The sequence below is a fragment of the Solanum dulcamara genome, chromosome 4 (assembly GCF_947179165.1).
Source record: "Solanum dulcamara chromosome 4, daSolDulc1.2, whole genome shotgun sequence".
Taxonomy (NCBI): Eukaryota; Viridiplantae; Streptophyta; class Magnoliopsida; order Solanales; family Solanaceae; genus Solanum; species Solanum dulcamara.
The window spans coordinates 38,301,503-38,327,397 of NC_077240.1; the positions used below are offsets into that span (position 1 = coordinate 38,301,503).

General features: G+C 33.3%; 1 protein-coding gene across 2 annotated transcripts; it reads right to left on the reverse strand.

Annotated features, from left to right (window-relative positions):
* Nucleotides 1–267: 267 nt before the first annotated feature.
* On the reverse strand, nt 268–6,157 carry LOC129887336 (importin subunit alpha-1a-like). Of its 2 annotated transcripts, none has more exons than XM_055962399.1 (12): nt 6,119–6,157; nt 5,779–6,007; nt 5,204–5,300; nt 5,031–5,122; nt 4,802–4,933; nt 4,529–4,714; nt 4,196–4,359; nt 4,025–4,103; nt 1,771–1,899; nt 1,337–1,464; nt 838–1,250; nt 268–715 (listed from the first exon to the last, which is right to left on the reverse strand). In XM_055962399.1, the coding sequence occupies exons 2-11, from the start codon at nt 5,992–5,994 to the stop codon at nt 881–883; spliced, it is 1,593 nt and encodes a 530-aa protein (XP_055818374.1). In that variant the 5' UTR covers nt 5,995–6,007; nt 6,119–6,157; the 3' UTR covers nt 268–715; nt 838–880. The 2 variants fall into 2 exon arrangements, with proteins under 2 accessions (XP_055818374.1, XP_055818373.1); XM_055962398.1 differs by having other exon boundaries at nt 5,779–6,023; nt 6,119–6,141.
* Nucleotides 6,158–25,895: the final 19,738 nt, after the last annotated feature.

The window sequence follows — 25,895 nt, forward strand, 5'->3', positions numbered from 1 at the left end:
CAGCAAGACCCACAACTTAAAAGTAAGTCAGGTAAATCACGTGGCCCTACGACTTGTAAATCACATGAAAGCCAGCGACTTACCCTTAACAATTGACCAACACCATTAACTGAAAAAGAATAAGTCGCATGGTTGCATGCGGTTTTACCCTTTTGGTTTCATCTTCAAATTAATTACCCTTTTGAAAATTTTGAAGAAAAAAAAATTATTTTTTTGGCTCCAAACTCTTGCCAATTGCTAGTGTAACTTGAACTTGAGCAACCAAAATTAAGGACAAAGAATAATCAAAATTGCTCAATCGTGTTCAATAGCAATATTTTATAAGAAATGACTCAAAGTAAACACATTCACTCGACAACTCAAATATAATATAGACGACTCTTTCCAGACACACTGCAGATACATCTCATGTGCTGACTGGAAAAAGGACTCCACACAGTGAGATGTTAATTCACTGATAATAATAACTCTCATACTTCTCACCAAACAATACAAGCATGCACGGGAATCGTGTATCAAATTCCCAAGATGCCACTGCTTTTACCTTTTAGACTCTTCACGCAGTCTTATTTACGACCGTCATTTGGAATGACCCCTTTTCGGCACACCTCAACCACGACTGACTCTTGACCTGGACTGACCAGACTCGGGAGGTGATCTGACTCGACTTGACATGTCATCTTTCAAACTGCCCTTCTCATCCACCATACACAGCCTGCACATGTTAGCACTTCAGATAAGCGAATGATTTTTAAAAATGCCTTCAAGTTTTTCGATTTGAAAACAGGATGCAGATAAAGGAATCCGATCAAATATTTCGAGTGCAATGCTAACTACCTGTTAAGGGAGAAATTTGGAGGATGGATGTATGTAATAGCTTTCAACCAAACTTGAAACCACCAGATGGAAGTTGAATATCATTTCCGCCAAAATTGAACTCGTTTTGTGTTCCATCACCAGCCGGCAATGTTTCATCCTCCTCCTCCTCCAACCAGTATGTCTCCAGTATTTTAACAGCTTTCTCATATATTTCATTGTTATCATGACTCTGAAGGTTTTCAATCTTTTCCAATCCCTCAGCATCATCGATCAGCTGAGCATAGTAATTAATACCTCCACTATTGGCTTTTTCTGCTTCCCCAACCTTCAATATGTTTTCTAAACCTTCTAGACAGACGGTGACAATCCTTGGGTCAGGGCACACAAGCAAATCACACAGAGGCTTTATGCAGTTTTGACTCACCAAAAACCTATAGCCAAAAGAACAAGAAAACACTGAATTCAGTAAGAGTATCAGCAATAACAGATATGATTACCCCCAAAGGAAGTAACATACTTGATCTGCTCATGAGTCCCACCAGAAGTAGCATTTGAAATAGCCCAGGCAGCCTCTTTTTTTATATCAAATTCTGCAGTTTGAAGTAAATTGGCCAGAGGACTAATTAATCCAGCCTCAATTACAGCCTGCTCAAAAATTAAAAAATATTAGATACATGGCAAATACCACGTGGTTCCTTCAAATGAGAAGTCCATAAAAATAAAAGCAAAACTAGGTGGAGTGAGAAATGGAGTTATAACGACAAAACACCTTAACATAAAAATTTCCATTTCTATTTCCAACTACTACACATACTATTATACTCTCATATTCACCAATTTAACCACCCATAGATTCAGATAACATGCTAGAACTTAGAAGACATGCAAACAGTGTATCCAAGAGCTGACTATAAACCATGTTAAGCTGTCCTTTAAATCTTGAGGATATACCTGTATCTGCTCCTTATTCCCAGCAGTAATATTTGATATAGTCCAACAGGCCTCTTTCTTGATGCTCTTTTTGTGACTGTGAGATAACAAGCTCAGCAGGCAAGGAAGGGCACCATGCTCAATAATGCACTGGTTTGTGAAGATAGTTGATATTAGTAACAAAAAAGGAGTAATATGCAAGACTAGCGCAGTTACATTTTAGCAGAAGACATAAAGAAAGAAAAAATCCATTTTCCAGTGTGGTCTTTGCACAATGCATTCATCCACAAATTGAAGGATGATACTATAGGAGCTGTACAGGACAGAATAAAGGAAGACAAATAATTCATGATCTCCAGCAAGCCAATCCAAAGACACTGGCATAGTGGCATTCTACAAGGGTGATTAAAATTTCTTTCCCTTTAAAATATGGGTTATGCAAGAACTGGATATGTAGAACATCAAATGGCAGAACCCATCAACAAGATTGTTGCAGCAAAAAGTCAACCTGCTATATGAAACTCTCTTAAGTACCAAATGAATTCTCGTTTCAAACAAAACCAAATAACTTCAAGCTCATATTTTGCAAAACAAGCTCTGCTAGAAGCATCTATCAAAAAGCACATAGCTTGGGAAACACTTGTTGAGCATTTTAAGATTCTCATAAACATATAAGGCCTTCGTAGCACCTTATGATAATTTACAGAAGTATAAGGTCCAAATGAGATTGGAGAGTAAAGCACAAACTTTGAGCATTTCAGACTAAATCTAGACAACTTGAAATTTCTTATTAACAAAGTGAGATTCTCCTGCTTTCATAAAAAATGTAACAAAATATCTGCCCAACCAAGTGCCAGCCATAATTTCCATAATTACTGTTTTTTTTTGTTTTGGGAGTCCAGTAATTACTATCTTTAAAAAGTACTTGAGTAAAGGCACTTCAATACAAGATAGTAAATTCCAATACAATCCCAAATCTATTTTACAACATTTCAATATCCTCTTCACTGTTCTTGTAGTGGTTGTATTTTGTGAGACACATCAGTTAGACAGTTCTAAGTGCCAAGAATTGTATTCCATTTCTTTGACCTTAGTATCGTTAAATTATTGGTAACAGAGTAATTAATATCTTCGCATGTCACCAAGGTAAGGGTAAGGTTTGCTAATCGGTGAATCTTGTCCTCCTTTGTGGCTTTAGCCCGCTTCTTGTAACTAAGAAAATGGCGTGCATATATAACGGGATCAAGAACAGTAGGTCGGTTCTCTCCGCCCACCCTCCCCAGACCCACCCCCTTTAGGTATGTTGTTGTAGAGTAATTAATATCTTCCGTGCGAAAATTTGAAGAGACTCATCTGATCAGTTGACTCTTAGTTTAAAAAAAGGAATCAACAGTCAACAAATAGAATTGCCTAAAGAATTCAATTTAAACTATTTGAAAGCTATCCGATTTTCCGTTTGATTGACCAGAAAAAAGATGGTTGTCGCATAACAATACCACAAAGGAAGAATTTTCAACTTAATATCAGGAATATATATGGAAAAATGTTTGAATGTGATGCTTAACGTGGAATAAAATGGAAATCACAACTGGTCAACAATTAGGTCAAGCTACATGCATACAGATTATAAATCTTATTTTTCTGACTCTATCACATCCACCATGTCAAGTTAGGTGCCATAACATGCTAACAGTTTGTTTCTGGTAATCTATACAAAGGTACTCAACTGACAAAATTATAAATGTGGTGGTATCATTTCAAGACAGGATTGGATAGTCACTGATTTTAGATGTAAGACGAAAATAATAACGGTTCATATGCCTTGCTGCACAGAGAAGTCCACTGTCCACAACTGACATGGCCACTATCAATAATTGTCGATTTAAGTATGCTACTGACAATTCATGCTACAATAAATAAAAATCAATTTATCTTCTCCACAAAATTGTAAACTAAGAGCAGCTGTGTAGGCAATAAAAATGACAGCTATGATTGTATTTGTACTAGATATAGCTCAGACGCACAGAGGAACCAGACTAAGCGCGGGAGGGAACCAAGCACAATGATGTAAAGTTGAGAAATGGACTAAAAACAATAAACTTGATGTTGATTCTAGGAATAAATAAATATACTCTCAATAAATCATGTCTCAGATGCATCCACCTTTCAATCATTTTATTGTTTATTGTGTTTTTTCCTTTTTTCATTGGTCAATTCATCAAAGTGTTTGGATTCAACCTTGAAAGCTTCTAAAAGCTCATTAAGCCCTACATACCTGAGTCTGCAGGTCATCTCCAGTAACAATATTTCCTACTGTACGGAGGGCTGGGATGAGTACTGAAGGAGACGGATGCCTGAGGATCAATTGACATATACACCAGATTCAATCAAACGTTAGATATAAAAAATAAGTACGTCAAATAAGAAACTAGAACATTCCACTCACATGAGGAGCTCAACCAGCCGTGGACAAACACCCGCTTCAATGACGGCTTGAATTTTGTCATTTGTACCATCAGAAAGGTAAGAAAGTGCCCAGCATGCATCTGTTAGCACCTCTTCATCGTTTGAATGAACAAGCCGCTGAAGAGCTGAGAGTGCTGGTCTCACCTGACAAACGTATTGTCATCAGTCATGCAAAGCATCCAATAAGTTATTTCCTTTTACCAAATAAGATGATCCTCAACGAGAGGCATTTTGAATGCTTAAGAAAAGCACAATATTTTGAATCAAAAAATTGCAGGCATAAAAACTTTCCAACAGACAACAACCAACCTACCTGCTCAAATGGAGGTTGTGGCTTGCCTCTACAAAAGTTTGATAAAGTCCATGTGGCATTTCTCAACATTGAAAGCTTGGCATGCTCATTCAACTGAGCCAGTAAAGGAACCAATGCCCCATTACTAAGAACCAGATCACGGCACCTAGGAGAGTCACCAGCAACATTTCCCAGTGCCCACACAGCCTATAGTTGGAAAGAAAAACAATCAGCCTACTAATCAACATAACTTCAGTCCGTACAGTATAGGTGTCTGCCAATTTCTAACCGTACCTGCTCACGAACATCATCGCTTGGAGAACCCAGAAGCTTTACAAAAATTGGCACAGCCCCATGGTCAATCACCACTCTGGTATTCTCCGAGGTACCAGACGCAATGTTTGTAAGCGCCCAAGCAGCTTCAAACTATGAACTCAAAACCGTAAGCATAAAGCAAGTGTGAATGAAGCTACAACCACGAAACGCAAAAAGCACAAATGAGTAAAGACACATCACTCTCTACCTGAAGCTGCGGAAAATCTTCCCTCATTAGAAACTCAACAAATCGAGGAACAACACCAGATTGAATAACTTCCTCAATAGGAGGACTTCTTTCTGTTAATCAAAATTGCATGCAAGTGATAAGCAAATTGAATAAAACTAACAGAACAGAAGCTGGAGCAGGCTTAGTCATACCGATAGAGAGCAATTTACGGAATTGTGTGGTAGCCTCCAGCTGCATATTGTTATCATTTGACCAAACACCAGCAACCATTGATGGAAGACTTTCCAACTGTAAAACAACAATTAGTTATCATTGAAAAGCAGATTCACAACCAAATCAGCACAAAGCATAGAACGACCCAAAACCAAATCAAGTCCCAACTATGAGACAACTGATGGATTTCTGATTAAAATCATTTTAAAAAATTATCTTTAAATCAGAAAGAAAGGACCTCTACTCCTGATAAGATTTCATTATTTTAAACAGATGATACATATTTCATATACCAGAAGCCGATTCAGCCATAAACATCAAACTGAGCATCCCCTTATCAACCACAGTTATAACAAAACTAATATAATTTGAGATTGATTGAACAAAGACTAACATATGGCTTATCAAAGAACACAAACGACTATAATTAGTAGATTCTCAGCTTAACAAACAAATAGCTAAAATTCCAAATGGGTATGCACAATATACTGATAAAACAAGACCCAAATTGAAAAGAAAAAAAAAAAGAATAACAACAAATAAAAAGACTGACCTTCTTTTCAACGGTGGATGTTTGAAGATTAGCAGGGAACTGTTGTTGTTGAGCTTGAAGGCCTTCACGACGCTTCTTGAGCAAGCTCTCTTCTCGTTTACTCTTCCGGATCTCAACCAGGTTGTCCTCTCGCCGGCGGCGTCCTTCGTCGGCATCGACGGCAACCTTGTATCGGTTCCTACGAACCTCCGTCCTATCACTTGGCCTTAGAGACATGTTGGTAAAAATCCTTGAGAAAGTGAAAACTGCAAAAGAGATACCTAAAAGTTATTACAGAAAACCCTACAATGATAATTGAATAAACGGAGAAAGTACATAGAGAAAGAGAGATAAAATATACCAAATATTTTGGAGAGGAGACCGTGAATGACAAGGGTTTAGGAAAGAGTTCCTCTTCTAGTCTTCTTCTGTTCATGGGCCGGGTCTTCGTATATTTTTGCCTCTTTATATGGGCTTAAGCCCAAGCTTTTGTGTGCATGTGCGTTTGGGCCCTATTTCAGATCGTCTTTGATTTTTATAAACTAAACCTAAATCTCATAATGGAAAAGTCTAATTACTATACATCCCTCATCGTATCATCTATTTAGGGATAGTATCTTAATATAAGATTTGATTGGTTCTTTAAATCAATTACTGATCTAATTAATGGATTAATTGGTTAAAAAACAACAATTGTGTACATGAAGATTCAAGCCAAAAAACAGAGCATAAATTCAAACCAAAGTCGATTTCAAAATTTTTTTCAGTTTTGCTGATACATTAGTTATGTATCTGATACATCATCTTTAGCTGTAGAATAGTTAATGCACATCAGCTATTTATGAATAGTCTCTTAATATAAGGTATGATTGGTTCTTTAAATGAATTACTAATCTAATTAATGGATTAATTTGTTAAAAAAAACAACAGTTATGTTCATGAAGATTCAAGCCAAAAAATAGAGCATCGTCTCAAATGGAAAAAATAGAGCATCAATTCAAACCAAAGTCGATTTCAAAAAAAAATCAGTTTTGCTGATACATAAGTTATGTATTTGATACATCAACTTTAGCTGTAGAGTAGTTAATGCATAGCAGCTATTTATGGATAGTAGATTTAGATAAGGTATGATTGGCTCTTTAAATCAATTACTGATCTAATTAATGGGATTAATTGGTTAAAAAGGCAACAGTTATGTACATGAAGTTTCAAGTCAAAAAATAGAGCATCGAGTCCAAGGAAAAAAATAGAGCATCAATTCAAACTAAACTTCGAGTTTCATCAATTAATCGATATGAATATCCCCATACTACTGAGACATTCTGGAGTTTGACAATCCGATGTTAGTTATGAACAATATAAAAGTGATGGAATCGTTGTCGGTGACAATGTATCTTACTCAAATCTAAAAGCAGCAATCGCTGTTGAATTGAGTGTAGATGAATCAGTAAAAAATATTAAAATTCGATACATTATTGAAGGTAACTCATCGCCAATATATATTCGTAATGATATGGGTGTTAATCTTTACATAGAGTTGAAGAAGAAAGAGTCTGGATTCGTAAATTATCCCTTATACATATCAAGATCTGATAAAAAGAGATGTGAGATAAAAAGAGATGTGAGATAAAATCATTCGACAGTACATCTGGAGCAATCGTTTGTGCCGAATCAAATGCGAATGAGTCCCAATTTTTTGGTTTAGAAAAATCTGGTAATGCTGCAGATTGTTGTCTACCAGAATTGGATTTGACGATCTACATCACTGATACAAATGGTGCGGAAGTAAAGGAGAATCAATTCTATAAGGACAAAGCAACTCTATTTGACGTAATGGCCAAATACAAATCAATAATGAATTTAATTTCAAGGTTAAAAAATCCGACAATAAAAGGTATGCGCATAGTCTGGATTTGGAAATTTTGGTTTTGGATATTATCAAACAATATGTATCAGATACATATGAATCATATGTATCTGATACATGTTTAAGAAAAAAAATATTTTTTCCTATCATGATACATCAAAACTCTATTTCTATAACTCAGTTAAAAAATGATCGTAGTTATACTTTTAAAAAATATTGTTGTCAGTATGTATCAGATTCATATGAATATGTGTATCTTATGCATGTTTGTTTTTTGTTCATGATACATACTAAGAAGCATGTATAAAGTACATGCGTTGACACACTTCCTATCAGAATGTCCCTTTGTTTGGTGATATTACATATGAAAAAATATTGGTATGATACATTTCATTTTTTTTATAAAAATGCAGTTATGTGTTAGTATGCTGTTCAGATGACTGTTGTTGGAGAATCAAAGCTTCATGTTGGAAAAAATCCGATATATTCAAAGTTAGATATTTCAATAGTGAACATTCATGTGCACTAAGAGATAGGATTTTCAACAAAGTTTATGCTACAAAGGCTTTTGTTAGTGCATTCACAACACCTAAATTGGTTAATCATAAGAGAATTCTCACACCTAATGATATACGAGAGGATATTAAATTAGCGTATGGAATTGATATTACCTATCAACAGGCATGACATTCAAAAGAGCATGCTTTGGAGATGTTAAGGGGAAAACCTACTGATGGATATAAACAGCTGCCTGTATACATACATATGCTAAAAACCGTATATCCAAATTCGTACATAAGTATGCACAAGTCACCAACTGATAAGTTCATGTATCTGTTCATAGCATTAAGGCCCTTGATGAGGGGGTTTCAGTTTTGTCTACCAGTAGTTGTTGTTGACGGTGCACATCTTGATGGACCTTATAAAGGGACGTTTGTATCAGCTAGCACACTTGATGGGGCAGGTATTACTTTTTGATATTGTTGCTTATTGAATAATAGTGTGTCGTTTCATTTGTCACGTTTGTTGTGAATCTGATGAATTCTAATAACTATTATATCGCTATTATTAATTTTTTAGGTTGCATATTATCGTTGGCGTATGGTGTTGTTGATACAGAAAATGATGCATCATGGACATGATTTTTTTAGAAGTTCAAAAATGCATTTGGTGAGAGGGACAATATGTGTGTTGTATCAGATAGAAACGAAAGCATAATCAAGAGTGTAAGCATGGTATTTCCCAATGTCCCTTATTTTGCATGCATATGGCATATATGGAAAAATGTGTGTACTAAATACAGAAGGAGCAAAGCTGTACTAAGTGACCTATTCTATTCAATGGTCAATGCATACCGAAAAGATGAAGTCGATAAATTAATGGCCAAAGTTGAAAGAATCGATCAACGAGTGGCACAATATTTAAAAAATACGGGATACAAAAAGTAGTCATGGGTTCATGCCACTATCAACAGGGGTAGAATAATGACTTCTAACATCGCAGAATGTATCAATGGATGTCTTGTTGAAGCACGAGAGCTGCCTATAATTGACTTTTTGGAGCAAACGAGATTGTTATTTGGTGCTTGGAACTACAAAAATAGGGAAATAGCATCTTAAACAAAACATACTTTGGGTAGGAAATTCGAAGATATCCTTATCAAACACGATCAAGTATTCGAGAATGAAGGTACATGACATTTAATTTTACAAAGATAAGTACTTGATACATAGTTATTTGATACATTAGTTAGATATAACCTGTGCTAATTATATACTGATACATCAGTTCTTATACATCAGTTCTGTTGTTGATACATCAGTTGTGATACATATGTGTGAAGATTATTTCCTGCAGGTTTTTGATACATCAGTTATGTATAATCTGTGCTAATTAAAAACTGATACATCAATTCTGATATATTAGATCTGTAGTTGATACATCAGTTGTGATATGTGTGAAGTTTATTTCCTGCAGTTTTTTGATACATCAGTTAGGTATAACCTATGCTAATTAAATACTGATACATCAGTTCTGATACATCAGTTCTGTAGTTGATACATACGTTCTGATACATATATGTGAAATTTATTTCCCGCGGGTTATTGATTCATCAGTTAGGTATAACCTGTACTAATTAAATAATGAAACATCAGTTATGATACATCAGTTCTACAGTTGATACATAAGTTCTGATACATATATGTAAAGTTTAATTATTGCAGTTTGTTGATTCATTAGTTAGGTATAACCTGTGCTAATTATATACTGATACATCAGTTATGATACATCAAATATGTAGTTGATACATAAGTTCTGATACATATATATGAAGTTTAATTATTGCAGTTTATTGCTTCATCATTTAGGTATAACCTATGCTAATTATATACTGATACATCAATTCTGATACATCAAATATGTAATTGGTACATAAATACTGATACATATATTTGAAGCTTGATTTCTGCAGTTTGTTGCTTCATCATTTAGGTATATCCTGTGATGATTATATACCGATACATCTGTTCTGATATATCAGATCTGTCTTTGATACATGAGTTCTGATACATATATTTGAATATTATTTTCTGCAGTTTGTTGCTTCATCAGTTATGTATATCATGTGATAATTATTACCCTTTTACATTATTTTTGATACATAATTGTGTATGTGATGCATAAGTACTAATACATATATTTGAAATTTATTTCCTGCAGGTTGTTGCTTCATCAGACTAACTTTATTCTGTTTATGAATTAGGTATAAGATACATTGTGTTCTTGAAAGAAAAACATGCAATTGTGGCAGATTTCAACTAGATGAGATACCATGTCCACATGCAATTGCAGTGTTGAAGAGCAAGAATATTACTGACCTGCATCCATACTGTGCTGATTACTACAAGCCAGAGGCGTTGGCAAATACTTATGAATTACCAATAGTTCCAATGTTAGATAAGAAAGATTGGTCTGCTCCGAAGGAAATTTTGGAAGAATTTTTCTTGCCACCAATATACAAAACCTCATACGGCTCCTCAGAGGTCACAAATAAATCTAAGGGACCTTTCCTATTCTTTATCTTGATATGTTTTTGTCAGATAGAGTCAAAATCTATCCTAGGGTCCCAAATTAGACCAATGGAATTCTGTCTGCTATATTTAAAACTAATAAATAAGTGCTTCTGAACTTATGAATTACCAATAGTTCCAATGTTAGATAAGAAAGATTGGTCTGCTCCGAAGGAAATTTTGAAAGAATTTTTCTTGCCACCAATATACAAAAGAATGTCAGGAAGACCAAAGAAAGGGAAAAAAAATTCGCTAGTAAGAAGATAATAAGTAGCACAAATTCTTGTGGACGTTGTGGCCACGAAGGCCACAACAGAAAGACTTGTAATTTTATTCCTAAAGAGATATGATGTTTGTGGTATCCCAATATACATTCTATTTGAATCATATAATTACATTTACTTTTATTTTATATTTGAGTTTGACACAGAGATAAACATACAAATCTTTTCAGTTGATATGCGGAAAGATTAGTACATTTCAGTTCATTACTGATTCTGATACATTAAATGTAATGTATGGGGATACTTAAATCAGCAGATACATTTAAAATGTTTACCATTGGTGAAAAACAAAATTGTACATTCTACTACTACAATTTTTTTTTTAAAAAATACTCGACGTTCATCAGTTCTCCTTGACTAGGAGAAATGAAATCTCACATAGTTTTTTTTTTGATACCTATTTTCCCTAACATAAATATTCTTGGCTTTCCGACAACCATAATTCCACAAGAGTTGTGGATGATACATAACATCTTGTGTCGATATAGGTTATAGATGTACCATATTCAGTAAATCTTAATACATGCGAATCTGATACATAAGCAAGATGTATCATAATCATTAAATCTTGAGACATGAAATTCTTATGCAAAAACTAAATGTATCAGAATCAGTAATGTTGAGAAATGAGAATCTGATACATATGTATCTCAATCTACTATCCATAATCAATAAATCTTGATGCATGAAAATCTCATACACAAATAATATGTATCAAAATTCACAAAATTTGACACTTATGAATATGATACATAAAAAAGAAGTATCAGAATCATAACAACTTTATACAAGTGGATCTGATACATAAAAAAGAAGTATCAGAATCATAACAACTTTATACAAGCGGATCTGATACATAAAAAAGAAGTATCAGAATCATAACAACTTTATACAAGCGGATCTGATACATAAACAATATGTATCATAAGAATTACTATTTTGTAAATGAGAATGTGATACAAAAGTATATGTATCAAATTCATTAAAAATTGATAAATGTTATTGTGATACATAAGCAATATGCCCCGAATAGTCAAGTTTGATACATTAGAATATGATACATAAACTTTAATTTTATATTCGAGTTTGACACATGAGAAAAATATACAAATCTTTTCAATTGATATATGGAAAGATTATTACATTTCAGTTGCTTATTGATTCTGATACATTGCAATTAATGTATCAGATACATTAAAATAGTAGATACATCTAAAATATTTACTATCACAAAAAAACTATTGGACATCAATCAGTTCTCCTTGACTTGGAGAGATATCTCTCTTAGGTTTTTTTGGATCATCGTTTTCACTAACATAACCATTCATGGCCTTCTGACAACCATATCTCCATAAGAGTGCGGCATATCTTGAACGGAAGAATTCGGCGTTTAGTCTAGTATTTGGAATAAAAATTCGATCACTAAGATATTTAGCAAAAATGGCTAGGAAAACTCCACAATCCCTATAAAAAAAGGAATACACAGGTTTAAAAAAAGTAAAATTGACATATTAATGATTTATGTATACATAATTGTTAATACTTACAAGCTGTCACTTCTCTGTTGCGCAATTCCTTCAATGTATTCAACTGCAAATGGGTGATGTGGTTCAAGCATGTTACCGGTTGATTTGTCCTTGTATGAATCAAGCAACGACCAATCAGTACGTTCATTGTTGTCAAAGAAACCACTATCTTGCAGGTATGTTGGTAGCATTGCTGCTATCTTTTGGATCTCTTGGAAAGGGTTGCTACTTCTTCATCCAGGCGACGAATCATACACACATATCAACCTCTTTTTCAATACAACTACTGTAAGAACCCAATAAAAATCCCTGTCACAGTTTATGAGTATGTATACCTTATCTACCAAATGCCAGAACAACCCGGCTGGTATTAAGAATCCTCTTATTATGTTCTTTACAGATCTCTCATGACGAGCTGTAACAGTGGCTCTTGCCATATCTTCTTGGGTAGAAATGTTAGGTGGAATGTGATAGTAGCGTGTGTGTGCAGATTCGATGAAAATTTTGAAAATGTAGTTTATTGTTGTGTATCAATACTGATTGCTCAACTGCATCTTCGATTTCTTCTGAAAGTAGTAAAATATTACATCGATGTGCTGCACATTTTAAGAAAGTATTAGTTATATAACAACAAACTGCATGTATCAGATTATGTATGTATCGGATACATTAATCTCTATGTATCAGATAGTAAGTATGACTTGTATCAAATTCTTTATGATGAAATTTTTATCTCATTGTTCCAGCATCTGTTCGGCTGTGACATTAGATAGAACCAGTTCTTATCTTTAGAAAATGCCACTACAAAGTTCATTTTTTCAAAGCCGAATAAAGAGCACTTGGATTTGTAATGTTCCTCCTTCGTTTTCCTGAATAGAAGCTTATATTTAAATAACAGAACATATATAATACACAACTTGTATTGATATAAGTTGTATATATCATACTTACTTGTTTTCATGCGATTTTAGTAGTTCTTTATCTATCCATTGAGAGTAGTTTGTGAAAAGCTCGGATGGAAGATGATAACATATACCAAAACCTTCAAAAGGGTGTGTCTGATGCATAATAAATGTCAATTTTTCTTTACCCTTTTCACTCGACTCAAAGTTTGAAAGATATGGCGATTGTAAGATCTTAGAAGGAATCCTACTTCTTCGAAATGGTATCTTCGCATCATCAGGCAATACATTGAGTTTTGATGAAAGAGTGGTAGGTAGCTGGCTATCGCATAATAGTCCTGAACTACTTGCTCATGACTACAACGGTCAATGGCATGGCTGGTAATGGAAGTCCGTAAATTAGAGCATCTATCACATCTAGAGTTTCGGTCAAAAACGGTGTTGAAGTATTGGATTCCGATGTGTTTGATTTGATTTTTTCTTTTACAATCTTATCAACTTGCTCTTCTACTTTATCAGTTTTATCAACGGCTACTCTTTCATCTTTCTTTGCAGTGTTCTACATGTAATATATAACGTCATTACCAAACTTATTAATGTTGACTTTATCTCAATAATGTATCTGATACATTATCCGTAATGTATCAAAATCAATAATAAGCTGAACAGTATTTGCTCTTTGTGGTTCCATTTGGTGTGCTGATACATCCTTTAATTGTGGTGTAATAATGAATGTTTCCGGTTCCTACAAATGTAATAAAAATAATTACTTAAGAAAAAAACTACTGAAATGATACATTACCTTAACCAAATTTTGTACTGATACATTACTTTTAATGTATCTACTGATATATGCTGATCAAATAATTCTGCATCATCTGCTACAATGTTGTGTTCTGATACATCATCCACCTTTTGTATCTTGTTGGATGGTTCAGCTTCCTGGAAACATAATAACATTTACTTATGATATATATGTACGAAATATTTAAATATCTATATATTTAAAGAGGTTGAGCTTAAACAATATATATATATATAGCATCAGATTGGTCATCAATTTGTTTCTGATACATTACCTTTAATGTATCCGAAGAAACATGCTGATCAAATGATTCTGGAACATCTGATGAAATGTTTTGTTCTGATACATTGTCCACCTTTTGTATCATGGTGGATAGTTCAGGTCCCTAAAAATTTAATAATATTTACATATGATATATGAAAATGAAATGTATTCAGAAGTTTAAAAGTATAAATATCAAATATTACGTGATGTATGTACCTTAATATCTTTTTGGATATTAGATTGATCATTTGCTTGGGGTGGATCAGATTTATTGGCAAGATTGTGCTCCTCCGATCCAGTAGGTGCTTGTTGTTGTTCCACCACATGGAATGTTTGATCAAAATTATTTGTTTTAAGTTGAGATGATGTGTCAGTCATGCAGTGCGCTATATTATCGATAGCTTTCAAAAGATCAATATGATTTGAATCAATTTTATTCTCCAAACGCTTGAACTTCTGATCGACCTTGATACAGTTATATGAAAAATCAGAATGTATCAACTAATTAAAAGTATATTATATATGATACATCTTAAAGTAATAACTTACGTATCTCTTGAGAGATTTTTTTACGGACTTCTTCAATGCTTTGAATTGCATATGAACAATTTTCTCCAAATGACCGGAAGATTCACCTCCTACCATTGACTACGCTGCTGGTACATTGTCAGGAGAAACAAACTTTTCTGATTTATTTAGTGGTATGACATCCTTATGCATGTTGGCTGTTTTTACTTGAATTGGCTCTTTAGCAAGGATAGTCTTCATTCTTTTGGAAGAAGGTGAAGAAGATGTATCAACGACATGACTGAATCTTTTTAATAATTCTGTGGGTGGTGTTGTTGAAAAATCCTCAAATCTGAGGACTTCATGAGGTTTTTTAAAATTGACCTTGACAGCTGATGTAGAAGCTTCAGATTGATGTTGACTGCCATGAATGACAATAGATTCTATTTCATGTAGAGATGGCACAATGTTGGAGCATCGATACTGCAAAAGAAATTAGTTACTTCTCAGAAAACAAGTGAATAATTGATACATGATAATTCTGGTACATAAACATGATGTATCAGAAATATTAATCCTTGATACATGAGAAACTGATAGAAAAAAAACATTATCTGAAGTAGTAGAATCTGATACATAAATGCAGATGTATCATGAGATGTAATTCTTGATACATTATAATTTAATACATAAGGTAGAGTTTTCAGGAGCTGTAAAGACTGATAAATGAGTTTCTGATACATACATTTATATGTATCAGAAAGGTTATAGCTTGATACATTTTCATTTGATACATAAAGTAGATATATCAGGGGCATTATATCTTGATACATTTATAACCTGATACATAAATATAGCACCTGATACATCTACTTTATGAATCAAATTATAATGTATCAAGGTCACGAATATAGAATGTATCTTAGATGTTATTTATAATGAATTGGTGGATAAACGAATAATCTTCAATGCATGTACCTCACTGAAGATGGTAGACATGAAGGTCTCGAATTTTGGTTTCACGGCAACAACACCCTAGTTAAGAATTCTGGGAATTTTATTACCCACTCTTACAGCAATTTTAAAGGGCACTTAAGATGCACATTCATATATCCATGCATTCAGAGCGTATGGCATGCCGCCTAGACGATTCATTTATTTGGCATTTGAAAACTCCTGCCTCATTCCTTTTATCAATTTGAAAAATGTTATTTCCCCCCATAGGTATTGCTCATATTTACCATCTTCTACCATCTTAAAATCATCAACAGATATATGTGCATCACCTAGTTGAGAAAAAATACCAATTGAACAACATCTTCATTTGTTTTCCATCCCCCATTCAGAAAACGCTCAACAAAATGAGCTTTGTTGACCCCATTTTTTGCATCAAGAAAATATATAGACAATAATCTATTTGTTGAGTCATTAGAGTACCGAAAGTCATTGATATTATCGGTACATCGCAAACCAGTAATGATAACAAAATCCTTTATTGTAAATTAGAGTATATTATCCTGCATGTGAAGAATGTGCAATTCCTCTTTATTTTTTTGCTTTACCTCAAGAAGTAAGAGACATTTGATGATTTGTCCTTGAAAATTGCAGTTTGGCATATCTAAGTAGTGACCAAATATGGATTGCCTAAATAACTTTATACTTTCTTCACCTATTGATGATTCAAAATCATCAAAAAAATTAGCCCTATATGCCGGGCCGAATCTCAATGGGTGGGACGGAATTTTCTTGATGACGTATTTCATTCCCTGCATTGACATGAAAAATGGTTAAATACAACTTGAACTTTATACATAAATACGATGTATCAGACGCATTAAAATATTTGATACATGAGAATCTGATACATACAGAAGATGTATCAGAAGCAGTAAGGCTTTATAAATTATAATCTGATACATAAATGTAGATGTATCAGAATTATTAAAACTTGATACAATAGAAACTGACACTTAAACACGATGTATCAGAAGTAGTAAATCTCCAAAAAAAAATGACATTTAAAAAAAATACTATGTATCAAAAGCGTTAATGCTTGATACATGATAATCTGATACATAAACAATATGTATCAGAATCAAAAAACCTTCATAAAAATGTTATTAAAAAAAATTAATTGAACCCATACCTTTGGAAGATTAGGGCGTGTTGTAACCCCTTCAATCTTGTTATCTAGTTCTTTGGGTGCATGTTTAACTGGAGCTTTCGACTTTAATTTCTCACGTAGCTTATCCATCACTACTGGATCGTTACAATATTTGGATCTAACTTCGTCGTAACCTTCCCAAGATGAATTAGAACCATGTGAATAAGAATTCTTAATTTTTATTCAACTGTTTTAGACCATGAAAGGATTTCATATGTATCATTGAAGATATGAGTTAAAAAAACAGAAAGATTTACATAAGAAAGCAAAGAATACCAATTTTAGAAGATTTTTTAAAGATTTACAGAAGAAATCAAATGATACAAATTTTAGGAGAAATCAAATTGAATGAGAATAAAGTGAGATTCCAGATAAGGAAAAATTTAAATATACCTTAGTTAAAACCTTGAAATTGAGTAACAGATATACTTAGAAATTCAAAATCTCAAAAACTGATGAAGAGGAGCGAATTAGGGCGAGGATTTAGGGAGGAAGAGTGATGTATCAGTGAGGGAGAGAGGGTTAAAAGAAAAAAAGGATTTTGAATGTTTTTTGGCATAATAGGGAATACAAGTAAATATAATATTAGAATATGTGTAAAAAGATAATTTTTCCTTAATCTTTATCCTTCAGAATTATTGGTTTTTTATTTTTATAGTCGAAAATGTTTCTGACAATGAAAAAAACAGCAACAAGGCATCAGTTTGATTAAAATTTATGTCTCAAGTATAAGTTCAATGACACAAGATGTGCATAGGTTCAGTGGCATAAGTTAAGCATCAAAGTAGAAGAAATTATGCTCAAAAGGCACAAGTTATGCCCTAATATATAAGTGCAATGGCATAAGTTATGTCTGAAGGCAAGAGAAATAACATTCAAGGCACAAGTTATGCCCCAAGGCATAAGTTTAGTGGCATAAGTTATGTTCAAGGCATAAGTTCAGTGGCATGAGTTTATGTCACAAAGCATAAGTTTTCTAAAATTCTTGTCCCACAAATGTGATTGTTGGCTCTATCGGATGAGTCTGAAATCAACAAATTGTAATTGGTTAGGCATTGAGTCTTCCATTAGATACTATCCCCAAGACAAATAATTTTTAAATAATTTTTCTTACAAAATTAGGTCATAATTTAGGATACTTTGACCTGTAATTTTTTATTAATTAACCAATAGGGGTAAAATTAAAGACCACATAAAGTTTGGGGCTATTACAAAATATAAGATCTTACTTTAGTAAGTTTTTCAATTCCTTTTGACTGAAACTCTTTTTTTAATTTTCCTTTATATGATTTTGTTTTGTTTTGTGGCTTTGTTATGCATTTATTTTGTTTATCATTACTAAGTTTTCAATTCCTTTTGACTTTGAATTTCATTTAGCTTTTCTTTACATGATTTTGTTTTGCTTCGTGATTTTGTGATGCATTTATATTGTTCATGTTATAAAATAATTATAATATATCTTAAGAACAAATGAAAATAAATAGTAACAAAGGAAGACAGAGAGAGAGAGAGAGTAATAAACATACAGAGAGAATAGTAATATCTATATGTTTTATATTAATCTGTGTTTTTTTTGTTGCAGTAAGTAATGCCCTTTTATAGGCAAAAACTTACTTTGAGAAGTCACACTTCTACAGTTAATGGGGTCCATGGGCATACAATTTATTTACAACACCCCCCGGATGTCCATGAATAAGTTTCTAATGAAAGAATAAAAATATACAGTCATTCCTTATACGCATTGATTGTAGCCTCATTAAAAATCTTACCAGAAAAATTCAGTGGGATAAAATCTTGGTTAAGGAAAAAAGATTGTCGCACATATTTTACTCTCCCCGATGAAGACATCATTTAATATCTCGAAGATTACGCATTCCAATCTTATATCTCAATTTCTCAAAGGTTGAAGTTAGCAGTGCCTTGGTGAACAGATCTGCTAAATTATCACTTGAACGAGCTTGTTGAACATCTATTTTACCTTTCTTTTGAAGATCATGGGTAAAGAAGAATTTTGGTGAAATATGTTTTGTTCTATCTCCTTTGATGTATCCTCACTTCAATTGAGTTATACATGCAATATTGCCTTCATACAATATTGTTGGAACGTATCTTTTCGAAGAAAGGCCACATGTATCTTGAACGTGTTGAGTTATTGATCTTAACCAAACACATTCTCAACTTGCTTCATAAATGGCTATTATCTCTGCATGATTTGAAGAAGTGGCAACCATAGTTTGCTTTGTTGAACATCGTGATATAGCTGTACCATCACATGTAAATAAGTAGTCTGTCTGTGATCGACCTTTATGAGGATCAGACAAATATCCTGCATATGCATAACCAATCAATTATGACATGAATTTATTTGAGTAAAACAATCACATATTAATGGCCCCTTAGAGGTATCTGAATATATGTTTAATTTCATTCTAGTGTCTTCGTATTGGAGAAAAACTAAATCTTGCTAACAAAATAAAAAAAGTTATATCTAGTCTAGAATTGTTGGCAAGATACATTAATGCACCAATTGCACTAAGATATGGTCTTTCAGCACCAACAAGCTCTTCATTATTTTCATGAGGTCGAAATGGATATTTCTTAATATCAAGAGATCTCACAATCATTGGGTACTCAGTGGATGTGCTTTATCTATATAAAATCTCTTTAAAATACTTTTAATATATGTTGATTGATAGACAAATATCTTATTTGCAAAATGTTCAATTTGTTGAGCAGGACAAAATTTTATTTTTTTCGAGGTCTTTCATTTCAAATTTCTTTTTTAGATATTGAACTGCCTTTGACAGTTCTTCAGGAGTTTTGATGATATTCAAATAATCAACATATACAAATATTATAACAAATTCAGATCCAAAACTTTTCATAAAGAAAGAAGGGCAAATTGGATCATTTTAAACCCTTCTTTTAGTAAATATTCGCTAAGACAATTATACAACATTCGTCCTGATTGTTTCAATATAAAGACTTTTGAAGTTTTATTGAATAAGTTTTTCGGGAATCTTTATAGATTTCAGGCATTTTAAATTCTTTAAGATTTTCATAAAAATATCATTGTCTAAAGAGTCATATAAATTGGCTGTAATGACATCCATCAGATGCATACCAAGTTTTTCATGAACTAACAGATTTATAAGATACCTGAAAGTGATTGCATCCATCATAAGAGAATATATTTCCATATAATCAATGTCATGTCTTTGCGAAAATTCTTGTGCCACAAGTTGTGCTTTATATCTTACAACTTTATTTTTTTCATTTCGTTATCACACAAAGACCCATTTGTACCCCACTGGATTTATACCTTCAGGTATTCGGACTATCGGTCTGAACACTTTGCGTTTTTTAAGTAAAGCTAATTCAACTTGAATTACATTTTTTCATTTTGATAATGTAATGACCCGTTAGGTCATTTTGAGAACGAGTCCTCCTCCTTTCATACGAGACCCTTCCCGTAAAATTTTAAAGGGTTATTTGGACTATTCGATAAATTTGATTAATTAGTTGAGAGATAATTTTAGAGAATTAATTTAACTAATGGCCTAAAGTGTTAATTTATTTAATACCCTATACCACTTTTCTTATATTTATTAAAATAGGTTAGTAGGATTTATAAATTTTAATAAATAATTAGTTTGGAAAAGGAAAAAAAAGAAAAGAAAGGAAAATAAAATATATATATATGTAATCTGATGGCATTAAGCCATCAGATGTGCATCTGCGGCGTAAAGTAAAAAAAAACCCGGAGAAGATGGAAAAAAATACGGAGAAAGAAAGAAAAGAAAGTGGAAAAGAAAAATAAAGGAGAAGAGAAAAATAGAAATTTTTATTCCAAAGCGTCAAGGTAATTATTCTCATCCTTTCCATTAAATTTTCATGTGATTATGAACATATTTTTAGGGTATATTGGTGGAAAAACAATGTCTACTCTAGGGTTCTTCATATACAATCTTGATTTGGGAGTTGAATAACGATCCGTTTTAGCTGAAATTTGGCATGTGAGTTTATTTTATCATGAGTGATTATAATCAAAAAGAAAATTTTAGATTTGACTTCAATGACATAGAATGAGTTAGTTTTCGAATTTTGATATATTGAGATAGATAATTAAATATTAGGTATATTATATTTTATGAATTCTATTAAATTTATGATATTTGGGACATTAGAACCTAACTCTATGCTTAAAATTTGGAAATATGAGAGTTGACATATTATTTGACATCAACATTAGGAACTTGATTATAAATTTGGGTAGGTTTTGGGTCTAGGCTAGACATATAATAATATGGGTGTTGTTAGTTTCGAAATCTTATTGTGGTTATTTATTTGATTAGATTATACTTATTTGGAGGACCAACAAAAAGGGAAGGCTCAAGTACCAGAGAAATTGCTTGATTAATTAAGGCAAGTGAATTTTTAAACCTCAGTTTAAGCTTGTAGATGTTTCTATTTCCGTGTTATGTGTACTAGAAGTAATGAGAATTGGACTGGGTTATTGACTGTATGATTGACCTTAAAGATGGAGATGAGGGGTATAAAATGGTGATATAATGACATGTATTGATGGAATTGATATGTTGTAATTGTGGATTTATTTTGGACATGTGAAATGACTATGTTGATGTGAGATAGGAAAAATTATTGTTGTTGTCATGTTATTATCGTGAATTATATGAACATGAATTGATTGCATTGGTTCTGACATATTGTGTTAAAGATTGAAAATGATATAAAATAAAAGGGGTCGGGCCACACACTCCGTGGCAAGTATTATGAAACAAAGGGGTTGGGCCACACGCTCTGTGGCAGGATATATATATTGAGGGGATGGGCCACACGCTTCGTGGCAGGTTACATGAACAGAAATGTCCCCCATGGGTTCCGGACTGTAATTCAGCAGATGTGTACCGATAGGACAGACATGCATCATCTCATTGTATTGCATCGCATTTTGTTGATATTTGTGAATTCGTGTTTACCCCTTTATTGCTCTGTATATGCTGTACTTGACTCTATATGATTCATTGATGAGACTATTGATGAGTATTCGTGGATTGTATTACTGTTATTATTGTACGAGTGTAGGGTTGGGCTATTTTTATGCAGGTTGTAGTTAAGGAGGGTCGGTTGTGAGGACAGGAGTACTTGTATCTATTGAGCTTTGCTTAATTTTAGTTGTCCACTTGTTGAGTACCGTGTTGTTTGGTACTTACCCCTTGCTTCTACACTTGTGTAGGTTGTGAGTCCGGACTTGTTTGATCTCCTAGTATTTCCACCATATCCGAGGCTATCATTTCGAGTGTTGAGGTAGCTGTTACATCCATCTAGCGGACACCTCTTACTCTTTTAATATATTTTAGTTCTATTCTAGAGACAAAGACATTGTGACTGCATTTTTTTTCGTACTTTGATAATATATTAGTGGCTTGTATATGTGACAATCAGTCTTGGAGGATTTTGAGATTATTTATTTATTTTTGACTAAGTTAAACCTTGCTTTATCTCAATTACTTCCGCATTTACTTTTCGTTGAGTTTTTTAGGCTGAGTTATCTCGGTGGGTTAAGATGAGTGCCATCACACCTAGATTTGGGTCGTGACAAAAATGGTATCAGAGCCCAAAGTTCATAGGTCTCATGTGTATACAAGCCGAGTCTAAGTAGAGTCTTAAGGATCGGTATGGAGGTGTTTGTACTTATCTTCGAGAGGCTATAAAGACTTTTAGGAAATATCTTCACCTTTTGATTCTCTATTGTGCGTCCTTGATCCGATCTATTTTCTATTGCCTCACTCTGTTCCCTCATATATAGTGGTGACTCTTGCCTGATTTTATGTGCGTGTAGTTGAAAGGTCATCACGTGGTCTAGATCTAATTTGGAGGTGGAAGTAATAAACTTATGGAAAGGGTGTATGGTGAGATTTGTAATGCACGACAATTTTAAAAGAGTAAGTAAGGTTATGATTCAATAATATAATTTTAGGATATGGTATAAGAAGAGGAACAATGGTATGGATGATTATATGAACGTTTTATATTTCTGGATAGTGGTTAAGAATCGAGAATGATGCTTGTTTGGCCTACCCGATGTTTGAAGTGGTTCTACAATTGAGAATGGTATAATTAGGGGAATGACTATGTTGTGAGCATTATGCCTTTAGAGACTACAGAATGTGAAGTTCGTCGTGAAAGAATGAGTTACATAGTGAGTGATGAGGATGATTTTATGCTAATTGAGATCAGAATTTCTACAACGATTTGATAGGATGGATGTATATCAGGAAGGGTTATTATAAGTCTACTACCGCGCTACTTGTGATTATTTGGTTAGGGTTACGGGTTGTGTTGCTTTCACTATTGACCTTACCTACTGAAGGGTGATATCGATTTTGACTGGAGACTGAAATGCGTTGGTAATGTATGACAGTTACGTAATGGATAAAAAGGTGTAGACTATCTAGGTATGATCTTTACGGTGGGTATGATGTATTCTAGTGGTGGATCTATCAAACTTTCACGGTGTGGTACTATTGGATTACAAAAACAAATACATCGATTATCAAGTGTGATTACTAACTACTTAATGAGTTATTAGTTGTATCATCTTCTCATATGATGAGATTTGATGTTGCATTCACATTTGAAAATCTAACTAGTTTGTTACTATGGATGCTTGGGGTAAGCATTGTTTATAAGAAAGATCTTAGTGGTGGATTTTGGTATGATTAATGCATTTAGGTTGTGAAATGTATCCCAAGAATTCTAAGTGAGGACTTGTAATTTAACCGTAAACTCCAAGGGAGTGGATCGATATCAGAATGATAAGCTTATGGATAAAAAAAGTAGCAGTGAGTATACTTGTGTGAAGGCAATTAAGAATTTTAGTGAGAGTGCGCATAAAATTGGGTTATTCCATTGGTGTTGGTTGGTATAACTGGGTTTAAGGTGTCTTGTCGATTGAGAAGGTTGACTTTGAGATGTTGACAATGGTTATTGATCATAACGGTAATAAGAATTTATGATGGATTATGATCAGGACATAACCATACTTTAAGGATTTTGGGTTAAATAAATTCGATATGATAATAATGACTTGCAGGTATCTAAATTGCGATTTTCTACTATTTGGTGAGTGGCGTGGTTGTATGGAAAGTCGTAGAATGTGTTGAGACACCGCTCGGATAGAATTGAAAGAATCTAGATTCATAAATGAAAATAATTAGTGAAATGTAGTTTAGCCTTCGAAACAAGGCGAGAACAATTATATTTACTCTGGTTGTAAGGGCCAAATGTATCTTCAGAGAGAGTGGAGAATTAAATTTAGTGAGACGTGGTTCTGTTTATTTTGCTCTGTTTATGGTGGCAGTATTATGTGTTATTCATATGGGTTAATGATTATTGGATAAGATTTGAGAAATAACTCTATAGGCATTTGACTCGAGTGTGGTAATAAGTTCTTTTGTGGTTTCGAGTTTGGTAACTGGTATAATTAAATTTTAATGAAGGATACAATAAGATAAATGGAGAGGTGATCAATGATAGCTAAGATACGTGAATTTATAAAGGTCTTGAATGTATGAGCTAATATTGATAGATAATGGGATTGGGTTAGATGGATGAAATTCGAAATTCAAGTTGTTCATTTTAAGTCTATATTATGGCAGTAGGTTTCATTAAAGTATAGATCGGCAAGATAAAAATTGATCGATCACTGGGGTATTGAGCAGTTGAAAGAACTTGTGCAGGGTTTGGATTGCAGAGTTTATTGCTTTTGATCATTAAAAGGCCTAAGAAAAGGCTTCACTTAAAGTTTTGATTCAAAAGAATAAGGTTGGTAAATGAGTTAGCAAAAGGAATAAGAGTCTGGTATATTAAATAGTTCAAGGTATTTGAAATTTGCTTCATGGGAAGCATTTAAGAAATGATAAGAAATAAGACACCATGTGTAGATCCTTAGTTCAAAGTTGAAGATTGTATGAATTTTCGCCCTTGTTTTCAGATATGACTATACAATGTCGATTGATTTGACACAGACTTATGAGGGATGTAACGATGACTTTTCTGAAGGTTTGGTTTTGGTTTGAATGAAAAATAGTGAGGTGTCGAACATTATGTGTTTTATGTAAGGTTAGACTCTCAAATTATGGTAGGTGACTTATGGATGCACTACAAGATGGGATATAGTTCTTTATGGTTATTAAGGATATCAAATTGGATTGATACTACTCTGTTGATGGGTTATACGAACTATTGTGATGCGTTACATAGGCACTAGAGGGTAAATAGAGGTTATGTTCTCATAATATATAGAATTATTCAGGTAACCAAGAATTTCTCTAAGTTTTGATATGGGAAACAGACTGGTCGATTGTGGGTAGCAAAAAAAATCAAAGTGATGGAGTCAGATGAATGAAAATGTTTGATATAAGCACTATGAGAGAAGTATCTTGTGTTATTCGATCTTGATTTTGTACATTCTTATGTAACTATCTATTTTGTTTCGGACATGAGTTGAAGTATGATTCGCTGCCTATGCCCACACGTATTTCTACTTCGGTGGATGGATCCCTAGTGGTTGATCGGTGTACCGATCCTGTGATATCCTTTTGGTAGGGTAGGATGCTTTTACAAACTTGGTTATTTCAGTTGTGATAGATTTGGTGTTGTTAGGTATTGTTGAAGTATAGTAGTGTGAATTTACATGCACAATTCTTTTTATAAGAATTTGTA